Source organism: Bubalus bubalis, chromosome 10, assembly GCF_019923935.1.
Source record: "Bubalus bubalis isolate 160015118507 breed Murrah chromosome 10, NDDB_SH_1, whole genome shotgun sequence".
Lineage (NCBI taxonomy): Eukaryota > Metazoa > Chordata > Mammalia > Artiodactyla > Bovidae > Bubalus > Bubalus bubalis.
This window is the reverse complement of record NC_059166.1, coordinates 60,597,969-60,620,051: the sequence shown is the minus strand read 5'-3', so window position 1 is coordinate 60,620,051 and position 22,083 is coordinate 60,597,969. Positions and strand designations below refer to the sequence as shown.

The following is a 22,083-nucleotide window of genomic DNA, read 5'->3' as shown; positions in this document are numbered from 1 at the left end:
TTCATGTGTCCAGCACCTGCTTTGCCCTGGGCCCTGGCCCAGGTGTTTTATATAGATAGTATTTAACCCTCAGAAAGCCCCAGAAGGGATGTTGTTGTCTCCATTTTACAGGTGAGAAAGCTGAGGCTTAAAGACTGAGGCGTACAAAACTTATCCTAACAGCGGAGGCAAATTTGAAGCTGAGTCCAATACCACAACCTAGGGCTTTGTCACTGTGACTTGCTCTCAGAGGTATTTCTAAGCCTCTGTTATCTTCCAGGCACCGTGCTACTAATTTTAAATATATATTTAGAAGTCTCCAAAACAATGCTAAGAGGTAGGTAGCAGTTCATGAAATTGAAGCTAAAGCAGGAAAGAAACTCCTCCAGGAGCTCACAGCTAGTCAGTGACAGGGCTAAAAATTAAATACCCGCTTTATCAATGGTGAAAGAATATTTCAAAGACTTGCCTTTGGCATAAACTAAATAAGGGAAGTAACCCGGTATCTATTAACCAGTTTAGATGCACTATTAGATAAAACAAACCTAGGCTTATCTCAGAAGGTGAGGGCACCCCACTCCAGTTCTCTTGCCTGGAAAATCCCATGGACAGAGGAGCCTGGTAGGCTGTAGTCCATGGGGTCGCGAAGAGTCGGACATGACTGAGCGACTTCCCTTTCACTTTTCACTTTCATGCATTGGAGAAGGAAATGGCAACCCACTCCAGTGTTCTTGCCTGGAGAATCTCAGGGATGGGGGAGCCTGGTGGGCTGCCGTCTATGGGGTCGCACAGAGTCGGACACGACTGAAGCGACTTAGCAGCAGCAGCAGGCTTATCTAGCTATGTCCTTTTTGTTAGAAAATAATTAAACCTGTTTAGAGTTCTAAACACTAAACCAGTCACAAAAGATGGAAAAATGGAATCAATCAAGTCATGAAGATGAACACTACAATTTCAGAATGTTTCCAATGACGGTTCTGTTTCTCATGAAATAAAACAACAGTTTATCCTCAAAACCCTCTAGTGATTTATAGAGTCTAAGGAGTGAGTTGCTTTCCTGTTATAGAAGGAAAATGTCCATGCAAAGACAGAAAAACTAGGCGACGTTTGGCAATCTCAAAACTTGAACCTATGCATCCTGAAACGAGGATGCTCTGCTCTCTGGTGTTGGCTGCATTTTTCCTCCAAATGAAATCAAGTCTGCTGATTTTCAGAGGATTACGGCTATCACCTGAGTCTGGCTTCCTGTGGAGAGCATTAATGCTTGCTTCTAGGTTTGGAGTTCAGATGGAGAGTGATCATTTTTAATTCAATCAATTGACCTTTAGCTCAGAACCCATTTCTAATTAAAATAACACTGATTAGGGAAAATAAAAACGAAGCACTATTTTCATCATATAGCAGAAAATAAATCATAAAATAACTACTCAAAAGTATAGGCAAGATATTAATCAGAAAAAGGAGAAATAGCTCCCATTTACTGAGCGCTCACAATGTGCCAGTCACTGTTCTGAGTACTTGACAGCCACTAACTTATTTTTATAACAACTCTTATTATGCCCCTTTTATGAATGAGAAGACTGAAGCACAAAAAGGATAATAACTTGCCCAGGATGACACAGCTAAGTGTCACAGTAAGTAGAACAGGAATTTAAACCCAGATATAGAATTCCCCGGAGAAGGCAATGGCAAGCCACTCCAGTACTCTTGCCTAGAAAATCCCATGGACGGAGGAGCCTGGTGGGCTGCAGTCCATGGGGTTGCTACAAGTCAGACACAACTGAGCGACTTCACTTTCACTTTTCACTTTCATGCAATGGAGAAGGAAATGGCACCCCACTCCAGTGTTCTTGCCTGGAGAATCCCAGGGATGGCAGAGCCTGGTGGGCTGCTGTCTATGGGGTCGCACAGAGTCGGACACGACTGAAGCGACTCAGCAGCAGCAGCAGCATAGAATTCCCCCGGTTTGATTCCTGTGTCAGGAAGATCTCCTGGAAAAGGGATAAGCTATTCATTCCAGTATTCATGGGCTTCCCTGGTGGCTTGGACAGTAAAGAATCTGCCTGCAATGTGGGAGATCTGGGTTCGATTCCTGGGTTGGGAAGATCCTCTGCAGAAGGGAAAGACTACCCACTCCAGTATTCTGGCCTGGAGAATCCCATGGATAGAGGAGACCGGCTGTCTACAAAGTGGCTGTAGGGGGCTACGAAGGGTCTACATGGGTCTGCAAAGAGTCAGACACGACTGAGCGGCTAAGCACAACACAGAGAATTCACACTCTGAATAAAATGCTTACAAATGAAGTATAATTCAAAACCTGATAAATGATGGTGCCACTGAAGGCTGCTAAGGAAAATCTAGCCAAAACTCTCCATGCCTTCTCCACACACACCAGTGTGGTCCCTCAGATGGCAAGAGAATGGACAAGACAGCAGATGAGGCTGACTCAGGATAGCGACGGCTCTGTTTCTATGGAAAATAACATATTAATATGCTTACCAAAACCAAACTTGAAAAAAAAAAAAACTCTTCGGGTGCATTTTAGGGAAAGAGACAGCCATGTTCAAATTATTTTATGTAAAGGAAGCAAGCAATGGTCACTGAATTTTAGAACATCTGCACTAAAGGTTGCAAATATTTGCAGAATACAGACATCAGTAAACTTCAAACCATCATTGGACTGTTAAGTTCTTTTTTTAATTAAATTTATTTATTTTAATTAGAGGCTAATTACTTTACAATATTGTATTGGTTTTGCCATACATCAACATGAATCCACCACGGCAGGATACAGGAAGCTTGGGGCTGGTGCACTGGGATGACCCAGTGGGAACATGTGGACTGTTAAGTTCTTAAGAGGGGAAGCATTTTTTCCCCTCCAACCCTATTTTTTCCTGTTCCTTCCATGAGAGCTTAGCATTTATAATAATGATGATGGTGATGGTGGTGGTGATGGTTTTACATTTACTGAGTTTCTACTTTGCATCCAGAGGTATGATAAGAGTTTTACATTTAATGACATAAACTAGCATGTGGTATTCACTACAGTCCTACAGAATTAGTATTACTATGTTCTCCATTTTCCATCTGAAGAAATGGAGACTCAGAAAGGTGAAGTAACTTGTCCAAGGTCATATATCCAGGACATAAATTCATTTTCATTTGCTCTAAAAGCCCACAAAATTAATGGTGAATGCCCAGCAGATAAGTGTGGCCACCTGACTGTCTCATCCTTATATAGAAACGAAGGTCCCAGTGAGTGCTGCACATTCCAGCTGAGGCCCACACCTCCAAATCCTGGACAGAAATGAACAAACAGGGAAGATTGCTCAAGAGAGTGAGACTGACCAAAGATGGGCCAGAAATCTAAGTGTGCTTTAGCTGCTCTCTTTACTAGTAACCGGTACACCCTCTCAGGAGTAAACAAAATATGTATAAAGATGATATAACTAGAAAAACATCCCAGAGACAGACCAGTAAGTTTAGTTCTCAGGACATTTGTTAGTACAAAGTTCATCATAATTCTAAAGGAAAGAATAGAGTGCTTTAAGACCGAACTAAAATACAAGAAGCTCAAGGAGAGAAATAAAAACTCCTAAGTTTTAGTCTAAAATGCATTTGGATTTGAATAAGTTGTTTATTTAACAACACTTTGCCGACAAAGATCCATATAGTCAAAGCTACGGTTTTTCCAGTAGTCATGTACGGATGTGAGAGTTGGACCATAAAGAAGGCTGAGCACCAAAGAATTTATGCTTTTGAATTGTGGTGTTAGAGAACACTCTTGAGAGTCCCTTGGACAGCAAGGAGAGCAAACCAGTCAATCCTAAAGGAAATCAACCCTGAATATTCATTGGAAGGACTGATGCTGAAGCTGAAGCTCCAATACTTTGGCCACCTGATGCAAAGGGAAAGATGCCAGAAAAAATAGAAGGCAGGAGGAGAGGGGGAACAACAGAAGATGAGATGGTTGGATGGCATCACCAACTCAATGGACATGAGTGTGAGCAAACTCAGGGAGATAGTGAAGAACAGGGAAACCTGGTGTGCTGCACTCCATGGGGTTGCAAAGAGTCAGACATGACTTAGCAACTGAACAACAAAATTGTTTATAGCTGTGTATCATGTCATTTGATAGGCAGAATGTGATGGGACCAGGTCAGATAAGACCATTACTATGGAAGTGTTTAAATTATTTGCTGATGTAATAGGAAAAATACTTTTATGTTGGATACATCATTATTAAGTAACATTTTGTTAGAAATTAGTACATAGTTAAGCACATTAAGTCTTTAGGTGGATAAAAAATATGTCCTATTACAAGCAATTACTACTGTGAATGACAAATATGAGAAAAAATAAAATGCATTCTCTGTTAGCACTCCACTCCCTATGTTCTCACACATACTCAGACTTCCCTGAACCACTTGTTCAGGAAGTTCTTCTCAGGAAGTACCATGTTCTTCCAAGTATTGAGGATGCTCATAATGCAACCTCTGCCTGGAACGCATTGCTCCTTCCCTTTTCTGACTAAACTGCTTCAGTCATCCTCCTCCAGGAAGATCCCTTCCTCCGTAGATCCCTTCCTCTATTCTAACATCTATTGCAGCACTTATCCCACTGTTTACTTTTTGGTGTTCTCAAGACACAAAGAATTCTTTGATGACAGAGGCCACTCTCATTGTTTTTGATACCCCAGCACTTAGTTAATATTTGCCAAATAATTGAAATTACATTGCAAAGACTCTGGTACAATATTATTCTCACTGTTCACAAAAGTGTGTGTTAAACACACATAAAGGTGTGTATTTAAAAGCAAATACAGAAGGGGACTTCCATGGTGTTTCAGTGGCTAAGACTCCACGCTCCTAATGCATGGGGCTGAGATTCGATCCCTGGTCAGGGAACTAGATCCCACATTTAGAGTCCACATGCCCTAAATAAAAGATACTGCATGCTGCAGTGAAGACCCAGCACAGCCAAAGAACTAAATAAATGTTTTGTTTTGTTTTTAAAAAAAAAAAAAAACACATATAGAAGGATATACTGGAAATTGCCAACTGTTCTTCAATAAAGATTTTCACACACCTGAACCTCTTCAATATACCATTATGTCAAATTGATTATTGCTCAACGAACGCACCCATTCAGATAGTATAACTGAATACTTACACATGCAAGATAAAATCGTCACACTGCTGCTGCTAAGTCGCTTCAGTCGTGTCCAACTCTGTGCGACCCCATAGACGGCAGCCCACCAAGGCTCCCCCGTCCCTGGGATTCTCCAGGCAAGAACACTGGAGTGGGTTGCCATTTCCTTCTCCAATCGTCACAAAACCACGGCAAAACATTTAAAAGCACTATGGCAGTTACACTTGGAATAACTAGGTGCTGCTTTTTTCTACCACTGATTCCAATGGGGACAAGTCATGCACCCTTTGGTCTCAAGTTCTCCACCCATTAAATTGGGATAACCATCCCTGCCACTTCCTCCTCCACTCGGATCCTGTGAGGACAGTGGAGCTATAAGAACACCAAGAGTGGACATCTTCACAATTAGGGCACAACGGTCAGAAGTCTGAAGGAATCCCCAGGTGGAGTTCCGATCTCGTTATGGTAATAACCCTTCGCAACCCACCTACAAGTTGATAGTATAGCTCAGTATAGTATATAGCTCTCGTCAGCAAGCTGATAGTATAGCTTCTGGTGTTGTCTTTGCTACACTTATTTTATAGTCAAAGTAAAGTCTACACGGGTGGGCACAAGTTCTCACTGGCGCTTGGTCTGAACCAGAAGCAGCGAGGAACCCGTTCATTCACGGCGACCACCACAGTCCCCTCCTTGGACCCCGTTACGTTCCTGCCGCGCGAAGCCGACCCTGGCCTTTCCCCTCTTCGGAGAGGGGTCGATCGAGGCCGAGGGTAGAGAGGACTCGAGGGTCAGGGTAGCCGGAGTGGAAAAGGTCGGGGGAAGTGAGCCGGGGATAGGCTCGCTCGCCGAGGGGCTTACCTGGCCTCTCTGAGGGGCTCCAGGGGCGGGTGTGGAATGAACACCCCACAGTCAGACCGCGGAGGCTGCTGCTTCTTCTTGGAGCGCCAGATATGGAAAGAGGTGTGTTTTTTGGGGGGCCTGGACTCCCCGTGGTCACCCTGAGGTGGCAGCGACAGTGGCATCTTCTCGTCTGCCTCCTCCTCCTCTGGCTGCTCGGACGCTGCCCTCTCGGTCGCCCGGTTCTTGTATTAATAAAAGAACTCACCTGGGCGCCCGCTGGCCCGCCTATCCCCGCGCGCCGGCCGACCCCGCCCCCTCGTCGCGGGTCTGCAGCAGAGCGCCTCCCCCACGGCGCAGGAGGCTCGCGGCGGGAGCCCAGGTGAGGCGCTCGCCCGGAGCTGCAGGTATGGAGGACACGCCCCCTCGTCCCGGGCCTCGGGGAGTGCGGCTGCCGCGGGATGGCGACACCTACTGGAAATCTTGGGAACCGCCCGCGTCTCCTGTCTCGGCATCCACTGTTCTGTTGTGGGGGCCAGAGCTGGGTCGGGTTTTGACATCTCCTCCGGTGCATGTGCCATAGGTCGTCTGCGGAGTTGGTCACTCTTGGCCTGGCCAAGGCTAGCACGAAGAATGGCTTAGCCACGAACCCCGCCTGAAGAAGGATGGGAGAGGCGCATCCCATGGCCGGGCTGCCAGGCAATTAGGACCATTCTACTCTGACCTTCAGGTGTCTTGGGCAATGTCATGTGCTGGGTGGCTTCTGTTCCTGTTTGTAATCACAAGTGTCAACTGCTGTCATCTCCCTTCAAGTGTTTGCATAATTAATCTGTACTTGCACCTCATAAAACACAAAAGGATAGAACACAGAAGGGAATGAGCCATATTCCCCAGTTTCCTGGGGCTTCAAAGATCCCTCATTTTGAACTAAACGCCAGTCCCACAGGCCTCTCCGACATCTGTTTTACTGTTAATGACTTCCGTTTTTAACCTCACAATTGTGGTTAAAATAGAAAAGGGAACTAATATTTAAGCAAAATATGTCCACGAACATTTCATTTGAGGCATTGTTAGACTATAAAGATTTCAAGAACCAAATACTACTTTAAAACTCAGTGCAGTATAAGTTCCTCTTACACAGTAATACTTTCTTCTTTCTTTTCTCTTTGAGTGAGCGAAAGTCACTCAGTCGTGTCCGACTCTTTGCGACTCCATCGACTATAGAGTCCATGGGATTCTCCAGGCCAGAATACTGGAGTAGGTAGTCTTTCCCTTCTCCAGAGGATCTTCCCAACCCAGGGATCGAACCCAGGTCTCCCACATTGCAGGCAGATTCTTTACCAACTGAGCCACAAGTTGAAGATCCAGCTAATTAATTCATTCATTTACTCAATCATTCAAGGAACATTAATTTTTATTGAATTATTTTTAAGTTTACATTTTTATTGATGTAATCCTACACATAAGGGCTCCCACGGTGGCTCAGAGGTAGAGAATCTGCCTGCAATGCAGAAGACACAGGTTTGATTTCTGGGCTGGTAAGATCCCCTGGAGAAGGAATTGGCAAACCATTCCAGTATTCTTGCTTGGGAAATGCCATGACAGAGGAGCCTGGCAGTCTACAGTCCACGGGGTCACAAAAAGTCGGACATAACTTAGCAACTAAAAAACAACAACAAAAATTCTACATATAGTAGAAAAAAAAAAAAGCACAAACCATTAAGTATATAACTAAATTTTTTACATATTTATGTAGTTGGGGTATAAAATGTTTACACTTATGATATAAATATACCACAATTCATTTGTCTATTCTACTGTAGATGGACATTTAGGTGTTTCCAGTTTGGGGCTATTACGAATAAAGCTGGTATGAACCTATTTCTATATAAGCATTCATTTCTTTTGGGTATGTACCCAAGAGTTCACCCACTGGGTTATACAGTGGACAGCTGTTCAGCTTCAACTGCTTTGCCAGAATATTTTCCAAAATGGTTGTATCAATTTATTCTCCTTTCAGCAATGTTTAAAGCTTCCAGTTTTTCTATATTGTCATCAACACTTGATATTATTAAGTTTTTTTCATTGTAGCCATTTGGATGGAGGGGTAGTGTTATCTCATTGCAGTTTTAATTTATATTTCCTCAAGAAACATTTACTGGATTCACTGAGTACCAATTATGTGCTGGGCCTTGGCTTGCATGCAGGGAGAGGAAGGGTGGCTGACAGACACATAGATGGTATACATCAAAGGGTAAGAGAATTAGTAGAGGTATGTGCCAGGCATTAAAGGAGTTTGGAAACATTACTAACCCAGCTTGCAAGTTTGGGAGGGAGGAAGAGGAGCAGTCAGTAAAGGTTTATTATAAAAGTAGCCCTTGAGTTGAATCTTAAAAGGCAAAGGGATCAGTCAGTAAAAGGGAAGAGGGAAAGAGGGCACAGCAAGCCAAAAGGGAAAAGGGGAGAGGAAAAAAGAGGACATCTCGTGCAATTTGCTCATATATTTACAAGCTCAGTAATTCATTCTTTTATTTGTGACTCTTCCAAGCAGAATTCCTCTTGCTACCTGTTCTTTGTACCACCAGGGAATCTGGAACATATTTCAGTTCTGTTCATAGCGTGTGTGTGTGTGTGTTAGTTGCTCAGTCGTGTCCCACTCTTTGCAACCCCATGGATTGGGGCCCACCAGGCTCCTGTGTCCATTGGATTTTCCAGACAAGAATACTGGAGTGGGTAGCCATTCCCTTCTCCAGGGGATCTTCCCAACCTAGGTATCGAACCCATGTCTCCCACCTTGCAGGCAGACTCTTTACTATCTGAGCCACTAGGGAAGCTTCTGTTCATAGTACACGGGCATTATTTGTTTACATATGTGTCTCCTATTAGCCCAAGAGCAACTTAAGAACACTGCTCATTTACTTTTACATTTTCAAAATATAAATATCTATTCATTGAAACAATTAATGACATGAATTGGTATATCAACCTAATTAGACACCTAGAATGTTTCAGGCACAGATCTTGTAGACTGTATACTTTGCAAGAGCAAAGGTCATGTGGGTCTTGTTTACTATGATATCCCCAATGACTAGCACAGTGCATGGCACAGAGTTGGAACCCAACATATATTTATTATCTGAATGATGTAAGAAATTAGAACCACACATGGAAGTCTAAGATATAGTACTGACGATTCATCTAGTCAGAGAAATAGACACTTAAATACAACTTGATAAAATACAACTTGTACAGTAAAACTTCATGTATTCTAACCAAAGTGTTTCACTGTTTTCTAGTCATTGCAAAAACAGATCCACTTAGGCTTGTTTGCTGCTGCTGCTGCTGCTGCTAAGTCACTTCAGTCGTGTCTGACTCTGTGCGACCCCATAGACAGCAGCCCACCAGGCTCCCCTATCCCTGGGATTCTCCAGGCAAGAACACTGGAGTGGGTTGCCATTTCCTTCTCCAATGCATGAAAGTGAAAAGTAAAAGTGAAGTCAGTCGTGTCCGACCCTCAGTGACCCCATGGACTGCAGCCTTCCAGGCTCTTCCATCCATGGGATTTTCCAGGCAAGAGTACTGGAGTGGGGTGCCATTGCCTTCTCCTAGGCTTGTTTAAGCAATAAATTAAACTTATCATGGTATGTTAGACAGCTCATAGAATATCCCACAAGCCAGAGAGCCAGACTCTGAAGTCCAAGCATGCTCAGCCACCCCTGATAGCTGGTCTCACAAACACCACTCTAATCACCTCTCAGCAGTAGGGGCTACACACAGGCAGCTCTGCTACTGCCATGCCAAGAATCAAAGGCTTGTTCTGATCACTCTTGACTGAAGACCAGCCCTCAATTCACCCTCTTACACACTAATGCTAACTTCTTAAAAAAAAAAAAAAAAAGTTCCATGCAGGTACATCTGATCAGAGAGCTCAGATCATTTAATGCCTGCCTAGCTGCAAGGAAAATTTGAGTTTTCTGGCTGGGAAAGATTGAGGGCAGGAGAACAGGGTAAAAGAGGATGAGATGGTTGGATGGCATCATCAACTCAACTGACATGAGTTTGAGCAAACTCTGGGAGATAGTGAAGGACAGGAAAGCCTAGCTACAGTCCATGGGGTCACAAAGAGTCAGACATAACTGCGCGACTGAACAACAACAACTTCAGAGACATGAAATTCATGTGGCTAAAAAATTGCCAAAGATAATACAGGTACTCAGAAGAATCTAGGCAGCCAAAAGCATGAAAGATGGTCACCGCCAAAGGAAAGGGCAAAAGGCTATGGGAACACAGAAAAAAGTGACTAATTCTAGACGGCTCAGGGAAGTCATCAGCAGGGAGGTGACAGGTTGATGAGCTGTGCTGATGAATAAGAATTTACCAGAAGGAGAAAAGAAGGCTGGCAATCCAGAAAGAGTAAACAACATGGGCCAAGGCCCAGTGTTGTGAAAGGCCATGTGTTGGTGGGAAACAGTCAGAAGTTCAGTGAGGTTGGATAAAAGGGGATGGGGTGGGGCAGGATGGCAGGCGATGATGTTATTAAGATCAGGTGGGGCCAGATTGCTAAGCACTTGGTAAGCCATGCTTTTAAGGAATGGGGACTTGGCTTTGTAGGTGATAGGGAGCCAGCTTACATTTTTAAGTAGAGGAGTGACATGAGCAAACTTGGGCCTCATGAAGTGTTCCCTGAATGGAATAGAGTAGGGAGAAGCTAGAAAGGGGCAACTGTTTAAGGAAGACCAGTTAAGAGGATACAGCAAGAGATCAAGGGAGAGGTGATGGGAGCTCCCACCAAGGCAATGGGGTGGACACAGACAGGAGGGGATGAATACAAAATCATGTAGGAGATGGAATCACCAGGAATGGTAGTGAATGAAAAAGAGGTAATCAAGTATGACAATGAGGTTAGATTTCCAGCTTAGGTAAATGGATGAAGGTGAAACCACTAACTAAAAACAGGAAAGCAGGAGAAAGATCAGGGCATGAAAATAAGTTTGGTTTTGAACATATTGAGGCTGAAGTGATTTGAGGCTGTAGAGACACAGATGTCTAAGAATTCATTGAAAAATATGGTCTTTTGGACTCTGTGGGAGAGGGAGAGGGTGGGATGATTTGGGAAAATGGCATTGAAATATGTATAATATCATATATGAAACGAGTCGCCAGTCCAGGTTTGATGCATGATACTGGATGCTTGGGGCTGGTGCACTGGGAAGACCCAGAGGGATGGTATGGGGAGGGAGGAGGGAGGAGGGTTCAGGATGGGGAACACATGTATACCTGTGGCAGATTCATTTTGATATATGGCAAAACCAATATAATATTGTAAAGTTAAATAAAATAAAATTTAAAAAATTAAAAAAAAAATATGGTTCTGGAGGCCACAGGTCAGGACTGGAAACATAGATTTGGACATCATCAGCGAACAGGTGGGAGCTTGAATAGGTGAGAGCTGATATCATGAAATCAGATGAAATTGCCTTGGGCAACTGTGTAAAATAAGGATAAATGAGGATCAAGGACAAACCCCTGAGTAACACTGACATTTATGTGCTTTTCAGGTAAGGGGAAGCCCACACACAACAGAGGCCAGAGAGAGCAGTTAAAGAGATAGGAGGGGCAGGAACAGAGATGCAGACAGAGAACAGGCTCATGGACACAGTGGGAGAAGGAGGAGGGGATGAATTGAGAGAGTAGCATTGAAACATATACATTACCATATGTAAACTAGATAGCCAGTGGGAAGCTGTTGTATATCACAGGGAGCTCAGCTCAGTGCTCTGTGATACCCTAGAGGGGTGGGATGGGGGGGTGGGGGTGTGGGTCTGGGAGGGAAGTTCAAGAGGGAGGGGACATATGTATACTTAGGGCTGATTCATGCTGTTGTATGGCAGAAACCAACACAACATCCTTCAATTAAATAAATAGAAAAAAGAGGTAGGAGGTTGTCTAAGGGCAGAGTGTATCTATCCCTCTGGCAAGCTCATGTGATGTCTATCTTCAAGAATTAACAGATAGATAGCGGTTGGGTCCTCTATATATATATTATAATGCCCTTTGTACTCCTCATCGATCCAGCAATCTCAGGTCCATTTAACATCTCCCTTCATTTTCCCATAGAGAATGAGGCCAAAAGGCCAACTCCCTCTAACTTACACTGATTTTTTCTTTCTTTAGCCTTCTGTGATTTTTCTATCTCAATTTAAGTTGACATTGTAGTTAATTGTAAAAAAAAAAAAAAATGCCCATAATTCTCCTCTCTTCCCATAAAGTAGTAGAATCCATTTACTCACTCCTTCTATCTAGGTTAGTCATCGATTTATTTTGGCAAATGAAACATTAGCACATGTGATACAAGCAATATTTGACATGAGCTTGCACTTTCCTGGGTCCCAAAGATCCCCTGCAGCAGAGCACAGTAACCCACTCCAGTGTTATTGCCTGGAGAATCCCATGGACAAAGGAGCCCGGATGGCTAGGGTCAAAAAGAGTTGGACACAACCGAAGCAATTTAGCATGCATGCATGCACTTCAAGGCTTAGTTCCTTGCTTCTCTTGGAATCTTGCTGCTTATGAACGTACCTAAACTAGCCTGCAGGATGATGAGAGATGTATGGCTAAGTCAAACCCATCACCCCCAACCATCAGAAAAATGCATCAGATTGTCTGGGACTAGTCACCCCTAGTCAAGCCACAACCTGATCCCTGACACACGAAAGAGCCCATTGGAGATCAGCTAAGGCCGTCGCAGACCACAACTGCCCAGCAGATTCATGAGCCAAATAAACAGTATAGTTTTAAGCCGCTAGGTTATTGTCTTAAAATATTTGTTAAAAAAAAAAAAAATCAGTGACCTGGCACAAGGTCAATAAACAGCCAACTCAGCTGTGAACACCTTTTGTTTCTTAACCTCAGAGACACACAATGAATGTAGGCAATGGAAAAATCCTGAAGGACCACATAAAGATTCCGTTTTTCCAAACTACTTAATAAGAAAATGCATCTATTTCTATGAGGCAATATATTCTGAATTTTAAACAACTGGCTTTAAAAAATGCAACTAATTTTGTAGTTTGGAGATTTCAAAAATATGACTTGATCTTCATACTTGAACAGACCAAACTTCAGAACTCTTGTATCTGGATCAGTTTTCTGTTGACTCTTGTTGCATAGAAAACCATCCCCAAATTTAGTAGTTAAATTGAACACTAATTTCAGTTCTTTTTAATATAGTAGAAACACAAAATGTTTATTATATTAAGGCCACTTTAAGGATTTCCTGTTCCTTCTAACACAGTAAAACACTTTGCAGCCGACTTAGGCTAAAGATGCATCATGTCAGAACTCTAAATAAAACTATAATGCAGGTAATTATTTTATCTGTGAAATTCAAAGGCAAGCTACCTGACAATAGGAACCATCTGGGTCTGACGTGTCAGGCAGCAATGAACTCCCAAAGTTTATCCTAGGATATTTCTAGATACAAGTGGCTAAAGGAGTCCTTAGTTATGAAGTAAAGTTAAAACGCACAACTACTGAAATATCTAGTTCCATATCAATGAACCGAACATTTACTCACTTTTAATCTCGTGCAATAAAGTGTATGCCTCTAATTTGACATAAAATTTATCTTGTAATTCATTTAGCCTCTTCTTAGTATTTTTGAAAGGGCCAGTTTATTTTCCTCTTGTTACAGCTCTATGGCCATTGTGTAACAAAATGGGAAATACATTGTTGAACAAACTGAATACAACAAAGTAGTAATGGCAGGTGGTGTATTTAAATTGTGAGATTTAGAGTCAGACAGACCTTGGTTGGAGTCCAAGCTCTGCCACTTACTACTAATTATGCAACTCTGAATAAATTACTCAACTATTCTTAGCCTCAGTTTTTCTTCTCTTAAAAAAAGGTGTCGGGGGGGAATCAGTTCAGTTCAGTTTAGTCGCTCGGTTGTGTCCAACTCTTTGCGACCCCATGAATTGCAGCACACCAGGCCTCCCTGTCCATCACCAACTCCCAGAGTTCACTGAGACTCACGTCCATCGAGTCAGTGATGCCATCCAGCCATCTCATCCTCTCTCGTCCCCTTCTCCTCCTGCCCCCAATCCCTCCCAGCATCAGAGTCTTTTCCAATGAGTCAACTCTTCGCATGAGGTGGCCAAAGTACTGGAGTTTCAGCTTTAGCATCATTCCTTCCAAAGAACACCCAGGACCAATCTCCTTTAGAATGGACTGTTTGGATCTCCTTGCAGTCCAAGGGACTCGCAAGAGTCTTCTCCAACACCACAGTTCAAAAGCATCAATTCTTCGGCGCTCAGCCTTCTTCACAGTCCAACTCTCACATCCATACATGACCACAGGAAAAACCATAGCCTTGATTAGACGGAACTTTGTTAGCAAAGTAATGTCTCTGCTTCCAAATATGCTATCTAGGTTGGTCATAACTTTCTTTTCAAGGAGTAAGCATCTTTTAATTTCATGGCTGCAATCACCATCTGCAGTGATTTTGAAGCCCAAAAAAATAAAGTCTCTCACTATTTCCACTGTTTCCCTATCTGTTTGCCATGAAGTGATGGGACCGGATGCCATGATCTTAGTTTTCTGAATGCTGAGCTTTAAGCCAACTTTTTCACTCTCCTCTTTCACTTTCATCAAGAGGCTTTTTAGTTCCTCTTCACTTTCTGCCATAAGGTTGGTGTCATCTGCATATCTAAGGTTATTGATATTTCTCCCGGCAATCTTGATTCCAGCTTGTGCTTCTTCCAGCCCAGCATTTCTCATGATGTACTCTGCATAGAAGTTAAATAAGCAGGTTGACGATATACAGCCTTGACGTACTCCTTTTCCTATTTGGAACCAGTCTGTTGTTCCACGTCCAGTTCTAACTGTTGCTTCCTGACCTGCATATAGGTTTCTCAAGAGGCAGCTCAGGTGGTCTGGTATTCCCATCTCTTTCAGAATTTTCCACAGTGTATTGTAATCCACACAGTCAAAGGCTTTGGCATAGTCAATAAAGCAGAAATAGATGTTTTTCTGGAACTCTCTTGCTTTTTTGGATGATCCAGTGGATGTTGGCAATTTGATCTCTGCTTCCTCTGCCTTTTCCACTAAAGTAATTAAGAGGATTAAATAATGTGTGTAATAGGGGACATAAGAGGATTTTTGGGGTGATGGAAATATTCATACTCTGTATCATGATTGTAATGGTAATTAGTGACATGACTATGGCATTTGTCAAAACTCATGGAACTGTACACCAAAAGGTATGAATTTCTGAATGTCAAGTATACCTCAGTAAGCCTTACTTTTAAAATATAATAATAAAAATTTTAAATGCATATAAAGTAATTAGCACAGTGTTTGACACTAGTAAGTGCATAATAAATTATAGTTTTATGGGGCTAGATCAGAATTATGAAACATTTATTCTTCTATTGTCACAGCAATGATTCTCCCCATAGTTACTAAAATCCTACATCTCGGTGTACTGAATTGAAGATCAAATTCAGCATTCCTTGTATACCTCTTCTGCTCTTTAAATGTTATTAAATATCAAAGGAAAGTACCAAAGAACAGTTGCTGCCCAGGTGGTTCAGTGGTAAAGAATCTGCCTGTCAAGCAGGAGACTCAGGTTCACTCCCTGGGTCAGGAAGATCCCCTGGAAAAGGCTCCTTTGTCCATGGGGTTGCAAGAGAGGTGGACATGACTTAGCAACTAAACAGCAGCAAAGGAACAGCCAAACAATACTTCCAGCTACAGTGCTGAATATTCTCACTTTACAAAGATCTATTAAACTCCCATTGAGGGCAGACTCTATGGGATGCAGAGAGATATAAAGACGACACGTGTTCCTCCATCTTAAACACTTAATATATATTCATTCATTCCAAAATTGTCTTTTGAACATCGATTATGGGCCAAACATTTGCACTTGGAAATATATTTGGAACTGGGGGAGATAATTACTATCCTTATGAATCCGTCTCGTGGGAGAAGTGGACTTTCACCCAAGAATTAACCCAATACATATTAGAAGTTTCAAAATAGATACAAATGTTCAGCTGGCTTGGAAATCTCATAGAAAAGATAGCTGACCTGAAATTCAGCAGAGATGAGAACAAACCAACAGTTTGTTTTCTGTGTGTGTGTGGTGCAGGAATATGGCAGATAAGAAGGTGAAGGATAGAATTCTAGTAGTAGAGAAATTCTTTCTAGAAGGGATTCTCAATTTTGGATTTAAAACATGTGGTCTATGCACACATAGGGGACAGACTTACAGACCCGGGGGGTGGGGGAAGGAGAGGGTGGGATGGATGGAGAGAGCAGCATGGAAACATATATGCTACCATATGTAAAATAGACAGCCAGTGGGAATTTGCTGTATGACTCAGGGAACTCAAACTCAAGTTCTGTGACAAACTAGAGGGGTGGGATGGGGAGGGAGACGGGAGAGGAGTTCAGAAGGGAGGAGACATATGTATACCTATGGCTGATTCTTGTTCATGTATGACAGAAGCCAGCACAATATTGTAAAGCAATTATCCTTCAATTAAAAATAATTTTTTTAAAAAAACATGTGATCTATGGACAACCGGGGATGTTTGAATATGGATTTATGTTAGATAATGAAAGCATATCAATGTTGAGTTTTTGAGTGTCGTAATTATACTGTGGTTATGTAGGAGATTATTCTTTTGCTTAGGAGACATGTTGAAGTATTTATAGGTAAAAGTGTCTTGACAGCACAATATTTTCAAATAATTCAACAAAAATAATGTTGAATAAAGATGATAGGTAAACAGATATAAAAGTGGCAAATTTTTACAATTTGATGAATCAGAGTGAAGAGTATATGATTGTTTATTGTACTATCCTTTCTCTCCTTCCATTTCCCATCTCTCTTCCTTTATGCTATTGCCATATATTTTACTTTAAAATATGTCATAAACCTCTCAGTCCATTTCTATTATTTTTCTTTAAATAATCAATTATCTTAAAAAAATTTTTATTCTAGGGTAAGATTTAGGAGTTCATTGCTGCCTTACATGTCAGACTCAGACAGTTCCTGTCCTTAGGTAGCTTACCATCAAGTTTCACAGATGAAACAATTACCTGAATTATGGTTTTATTTGGTTAGTTTAAAATCACAATCACAGAAAACTAACCAAACTGATCACATGGACCACAACCTTGTTTAATCCAATGAAACTATGAGCCATGCCATGTAGGGACACCCAAGACGAAGGGGTTGTGGTGCAAAGTTCTGACAAAACGTAGTCCACTGGAGAAGGCAATGGGAAACCACTTCAGCATTTTTGCCTTGACGACCTCATGAATAGTACGAAAAGGCAAAAAGATATGACACTGAAAGATAAAGTCCCCAGGTTGGTAGATGCCCAATATACTACTGGAGAAGAGTGAAGAAATAGCTTCAGAAAGAATGAATAGGCTGAGCCAGCGGAAACAACTCCCAGTTGTGGGTGTGTCTAGTAGTGAGAGAAAAGTCCGATGCTATAAAGAACAATATTGCATAGGAACTTGGAATGTTAGGATCAAGAATCAGGGTAAATTGGAAGTGGTCAAACAGGAGATGGCAAGAGTGAAAGTCAACATTTGAGGAATCAATGAACTAAAATGGACAGGAATGGGCAAATTTAATTCACATGACCATTATATCTACTACTGTGGACAGATCAGATCGGATCAGATCAGTCGCTCGGTCGTGTCAGATCTTAAAACTCAACCCCCACTGACCAACGCCTTCCCTCCAATCAGTCACTATTTCTCCTTCTTACCCGCTCCTTTCCATCCCATACCATTATCTTTCTTGTCATTTCTCAGTTGCTGCAGTAGCTTTTCAGATGCTCCCGTCATCGCCAATACTGGTCAAAAACCCCTTCGTGCCATGGTCTGAGGAAGTTTCCCAAACCACAAATCTGATCATATCACATCCTTAATTGAAACCCTTCAAAATGCCTCCCCTGTTGTTACAGCGGGAGCTTTAGAACCTTCTTTACGTAACCAATTGGAAGCAATACTCACAGCACAAGGTACACATACTAATTCATGATGTGCATATATATGCATGACTGAAGTAAAAGTTTTATGGAACAAACTTACCCTTAATTCTTGTGATGCACTCTGATATTTCCTATTCTATTCGATTCTTCTGTTCTATAACATTCAATTTCACACACAAAAATTATTGATTCCAAACTGTAGTGCTGAAGAAGACTCTTTATAGTCCCTTGAACAGCAAGGAGGTCAAACCAGTCAATCCTGAAGGAAATCAACCCTGAATATTCATTGGAAGGACTGATGCTGAAGCTCCAATCCTTTGACTACCTGATGCGAAGAGCTGACTCATCGGAAAAGACCCTGAATGCTGGGAAAGACTGAAGGCAGGAGAAGGGGACAACAGAGGGTGAGATGGTTGGATGGTATCTCCATCTCAGTGGACATGAGTTTAAGCAAACTCAGGGAGATAGTGAAGGACAGGAAAGCCTGGTGTATTGCAGTTCCTGGGGTCAGAAAGAGTTGGACACGACTTAGTGATTGAACAACAACAACAAATTGATCTTGCAAACCACTAATAGATCATAAGGTACAGTTTGAAAAATGCTGGTCTAGAGGATAAAGTTTACACTATTTACTGCCGGGGACCAGCCCCGGCTGATCCAGGGTATTCGAAGGAGAGACGGCTAGGCGAGGGTCAGGGAACAACTGCTTAATTACACTTTAATTAAGGATACGAAGAGTAATAGAATAAGGATAGCTCAGTGAGGAAATTCAGTGGAGAAAAGCGGCTGATATAAGGATAGCTCAGTAGGGAAATTCAGTGGAGAAAAGAAGCTGAGTGGCTTGGTTTACGCGGAAAATCAATATAACCCGTGACACCAGGTTAGCTCTGACCACCGAGGCCGCAGGCGCCCTCTCGAATAGCTGAAGGTGCCCCACCTTAGACACCTTCTCGAGTGGGTCTTAGAAGCCCAGGCAAATAAATGGCCGCAGAGGACATCCGCGCTCCAGATGGACACTCAGCTGGAATTTGGGAGAGAGAGTGACATGGGGAGACCAAGTTTCAGTGAACAAGGCCCGCACTTTATTTTCCAAAGTAGTTTTTATACCTTAAGGTATGCATAGAGGATAATGGGGGAAGGGGTGGAGTCATGCAAGGACAGCAGTTCCTGGTTCTAATCTAAGCCAGGCTTTCAAACTTATCATATGCAAAAGTTCAGGTGATTGACATCATCTTCTGGCCCGGAGGCCTGTTAACATTTTAAGAAACTTATTTTTCTCTAAAGGTGATTATTCCAAAGTCAGGCACCAGCCTTCCAAAAAGCATTAGACAAAGCTGCATTTTGCATTTCTATACACCCATTATATCAATCAATACACTGCCAAAGACACAGTAGGTAAGGAGTATGGAGACTTAGCAGCAAACATTGGCCCAACAAGTGAAAAACCCTTCACCAATACATTTTCTAATCAATCTTTTAACTACTCAAAGGAATCTGTGTTTAGGCAGTTTAGAACATCTCCTGCCTCTCACAGTTGTGAGGCTCTGAACAATCACATGTGGCCGGAAAAACCCATTCAGGCAGGCTAGAGGATTTCCAAAGGAGTTTGTAGGTTGAAACACTGTCACATCCAGGAATTATTAACTGGAGCTGTAAGCTAACTCTTTTTTCAGAGAGAGGTAGTGGGGGACAGCCCCCCGTAAAGTCAGAGGTGTAGGTGAAAGCACAAAGCACAAAGTAGGCCGACTCTGGTTTTGGGGGTAGATGCTCGAGAATTTCCAGGGGGACTCCTGAGGCTCGATCCCGCCTTTGCGTATGCCGAGCCTCCTTCCTCATGACCTTTGTCATGGGCAGAGTGCCTCACGCTGGCTCCCGGCAGTGATAGAATTCCAGTTGAGCTATTACAGATCCTCACTCAATATGCAATATGCAGGCTCCCAGCAATTTACCTCTGTTTCCAAGCCTTCTTCTGATATAGATCTGGACGACAATTCTGGGTTCATTCATTCATTATCTCACCAATAAATAGCTGACCAAAGCTTACTTGCTCACTACCTGTCCGGCCCTAGGCCCTAGTGAGTAAAGGCTCAGTGCTGACCAGAGGAGTTCAGTATTTTGTGGAACACAGACCAGCACAAAGGCTATTACCATTCAGTTATGAAATAAAGGTAAGACTCAGACAAAGCAATTAATTCCGACCCCAAAGGGATCATCAGCACAAAGAGGCTAGGGGACTCCGCTTCAAGCACCCGGCTGTCTATAAACACATTTCAGAGATCTGTCGGTGATTTTTAAGAGGAACGCCAACGTTATGAACTTTTGTTTCCTCTAGTGATTTGTAATATGCGTTTTAGGATTGTAAAGCTTTCTGTACAACACTCCAATAAACATTTTGGTTTTAAATTCAAAAAAAGAAGAAGACTCGCCTGCAGGCGCTCCGGCTCGGCTGGGGCTCCCAGGGCCTCCCTCGCCGCAACCTCTCCCCGCCTCCCACGCTGTGACTCCAACCAGGGCTGCCCCGCGCCCTCCCGCCACCACCCCGCTCCGTACCCCTGGAGCACACCGCTCTCAGCGCCCCTTCCCACCTCCCCGCAGCCCCGCGCCGCGCTCGCGCCACGTTCCCTTCCCCTGGCCACCCGCTCCCTCCCACCCCGGCACCCTGAAGCCCCGCACCCTGGAGGAGGAGGTCCGGACGCAGCTTGCCAGGGGCCTCCCTGTGGACTTTAAGCCCAGAGAACTCTACCCGCCCTTCAGGGCGTTCAAGGGGTATGAAGGGTCCCTGACCAAGCTCTCATAGAGCAGCCTGCGGGCGTTGTGATCCGTGATAGCCGGGCTGGAGCAGAAGCCGTCAGAACGCATTGAACCGTATTCACCAAATCCCACCAACAACCCAGCCCGCCCTAGAGCGCCCTTCAGCGTACGGGACCCCTAAGACCTGATGCCCCAATGCCCGCATCCTCGGACGGTAGGGCACCGTACCTTCTGCCCACCACGGAGCTGACCCCCACCGTCTCTCCTGCTGCGCTCACCTGCCCAGCTGTCACTGCTCAGAGAAGGCAGGTCAGGTGGCGCTCTCCCATTTTCAGGATGAAGAAACTGATGCCCAGGGTGGTGCTGGTACACTTTCTCTGACATCACCTGCGAGGATGGAAATCTGGTCAGTTCTGTTAGTTCTTCAGACTTGTCCCCGCAGCGCGAAGTCCGGGCCGCGCCGGCCCCACTGGGAGGAAGGTGCCCTGAGCTTCCACTGCCCCCAGGCGCCGGCCCTGCAGCTTTCTTCTGAAGACTGAATTTTAAGCCTGATTCAGTGGACTGTTTCCTTCTTCCTTTCTCTCCTCTTCCTCAGCCTTGCCCTGACCCCCAAGTCCCTCTCCAAAGCCTCATGGTAGGATTCATGGTCTTCTCACCAGGATCGTGCAGCACCCTGCCATGCCAAGTCGCTTCAATCGTGTCTGATTCTTTCCAATCCTGTGGACCATAACCTACCAGGCTCTTCTGTCCATGGGATTTTCCAGGCAAGAATACTGCCATGCCCTCCTCCAGGGGATCTTCCCGACCCAGGGATTGAACCCGTGTCTCTTAAGTCTCCTGCACTGGCAGGCATATTCTTTAGGGCTTACCTGGGAAGACACCCAGACCCAACTCAGAGACCTGACCCCCAGTCCAAAGTTGCTTCCACAGCTCCACCTCGAAGATACCAAGCGTTTAACCCTGCATGTTTTCCAGCATGAATTAAGACACTTAAACTTGTGGATGTGAGTGCACCATTTGTTTTCACATTGTGTCACCATAGCAACATGTCCTGACCACTAAGGGTTCATCATTCCCTGCCCTTCTCCCTACATCCTTCCCCTGAACCCAGCCCACCTCAGTGAGGACCAAGTCCTGCAGCTAGTTCCATCCAGTGCCCTTCAGCCATCGCCCCTCACCACCCCACTCACTTCATGGCTGAACAGAAAGGACCACCCAGCCAAGGGAGGACGTTTTCTTGATCATTTCAATAATCAAGGTCCTCTGCTTCCTCCTCCTCAGAGGGGCCAACAGCCAGTTAAGAAAATCCTTTCTCTGTCCTATTTGCTTACCTCTCTCTCCACCCACA

General features: G+C 43.7%; 1 protein-coding gene and 1 pseudogene across 1 annotated transcript in view; one reads left to right on the top strand and one right to left on the bottom strand.

The window, feature by feature from the left end:
- The window catches only part of CRYBG1 (crystallin beta-gamma domain containing 1), a 249,334-nt gene extending 243,131 nt beyond the window's left edge, over window positions 1-6,203 (bottom strand). Inside the window, exon 1 of the mRNA XM_006076407.4 lies at window positions 5,989-6,203. Within this exon, the coding sequence (XP_006076469.3) occupies window positions 5,989-6,152 (164 nt within the window). The 5' untranslated portion in view covers window positions 6,153-6,203. The remainder of the gene's footprint in view (window positions 1-5,988) is intronic.
- Window positions 6,204-11,472: 5,269 nt separating this feature from the next.
- On the top strand, window positions 11,473-21,299 carry LOC123327830 (annotated as a pseudogene).
- The last annotated feature ends 784 nt before the right edge of the window (window positions 21,300-22,083 follow it).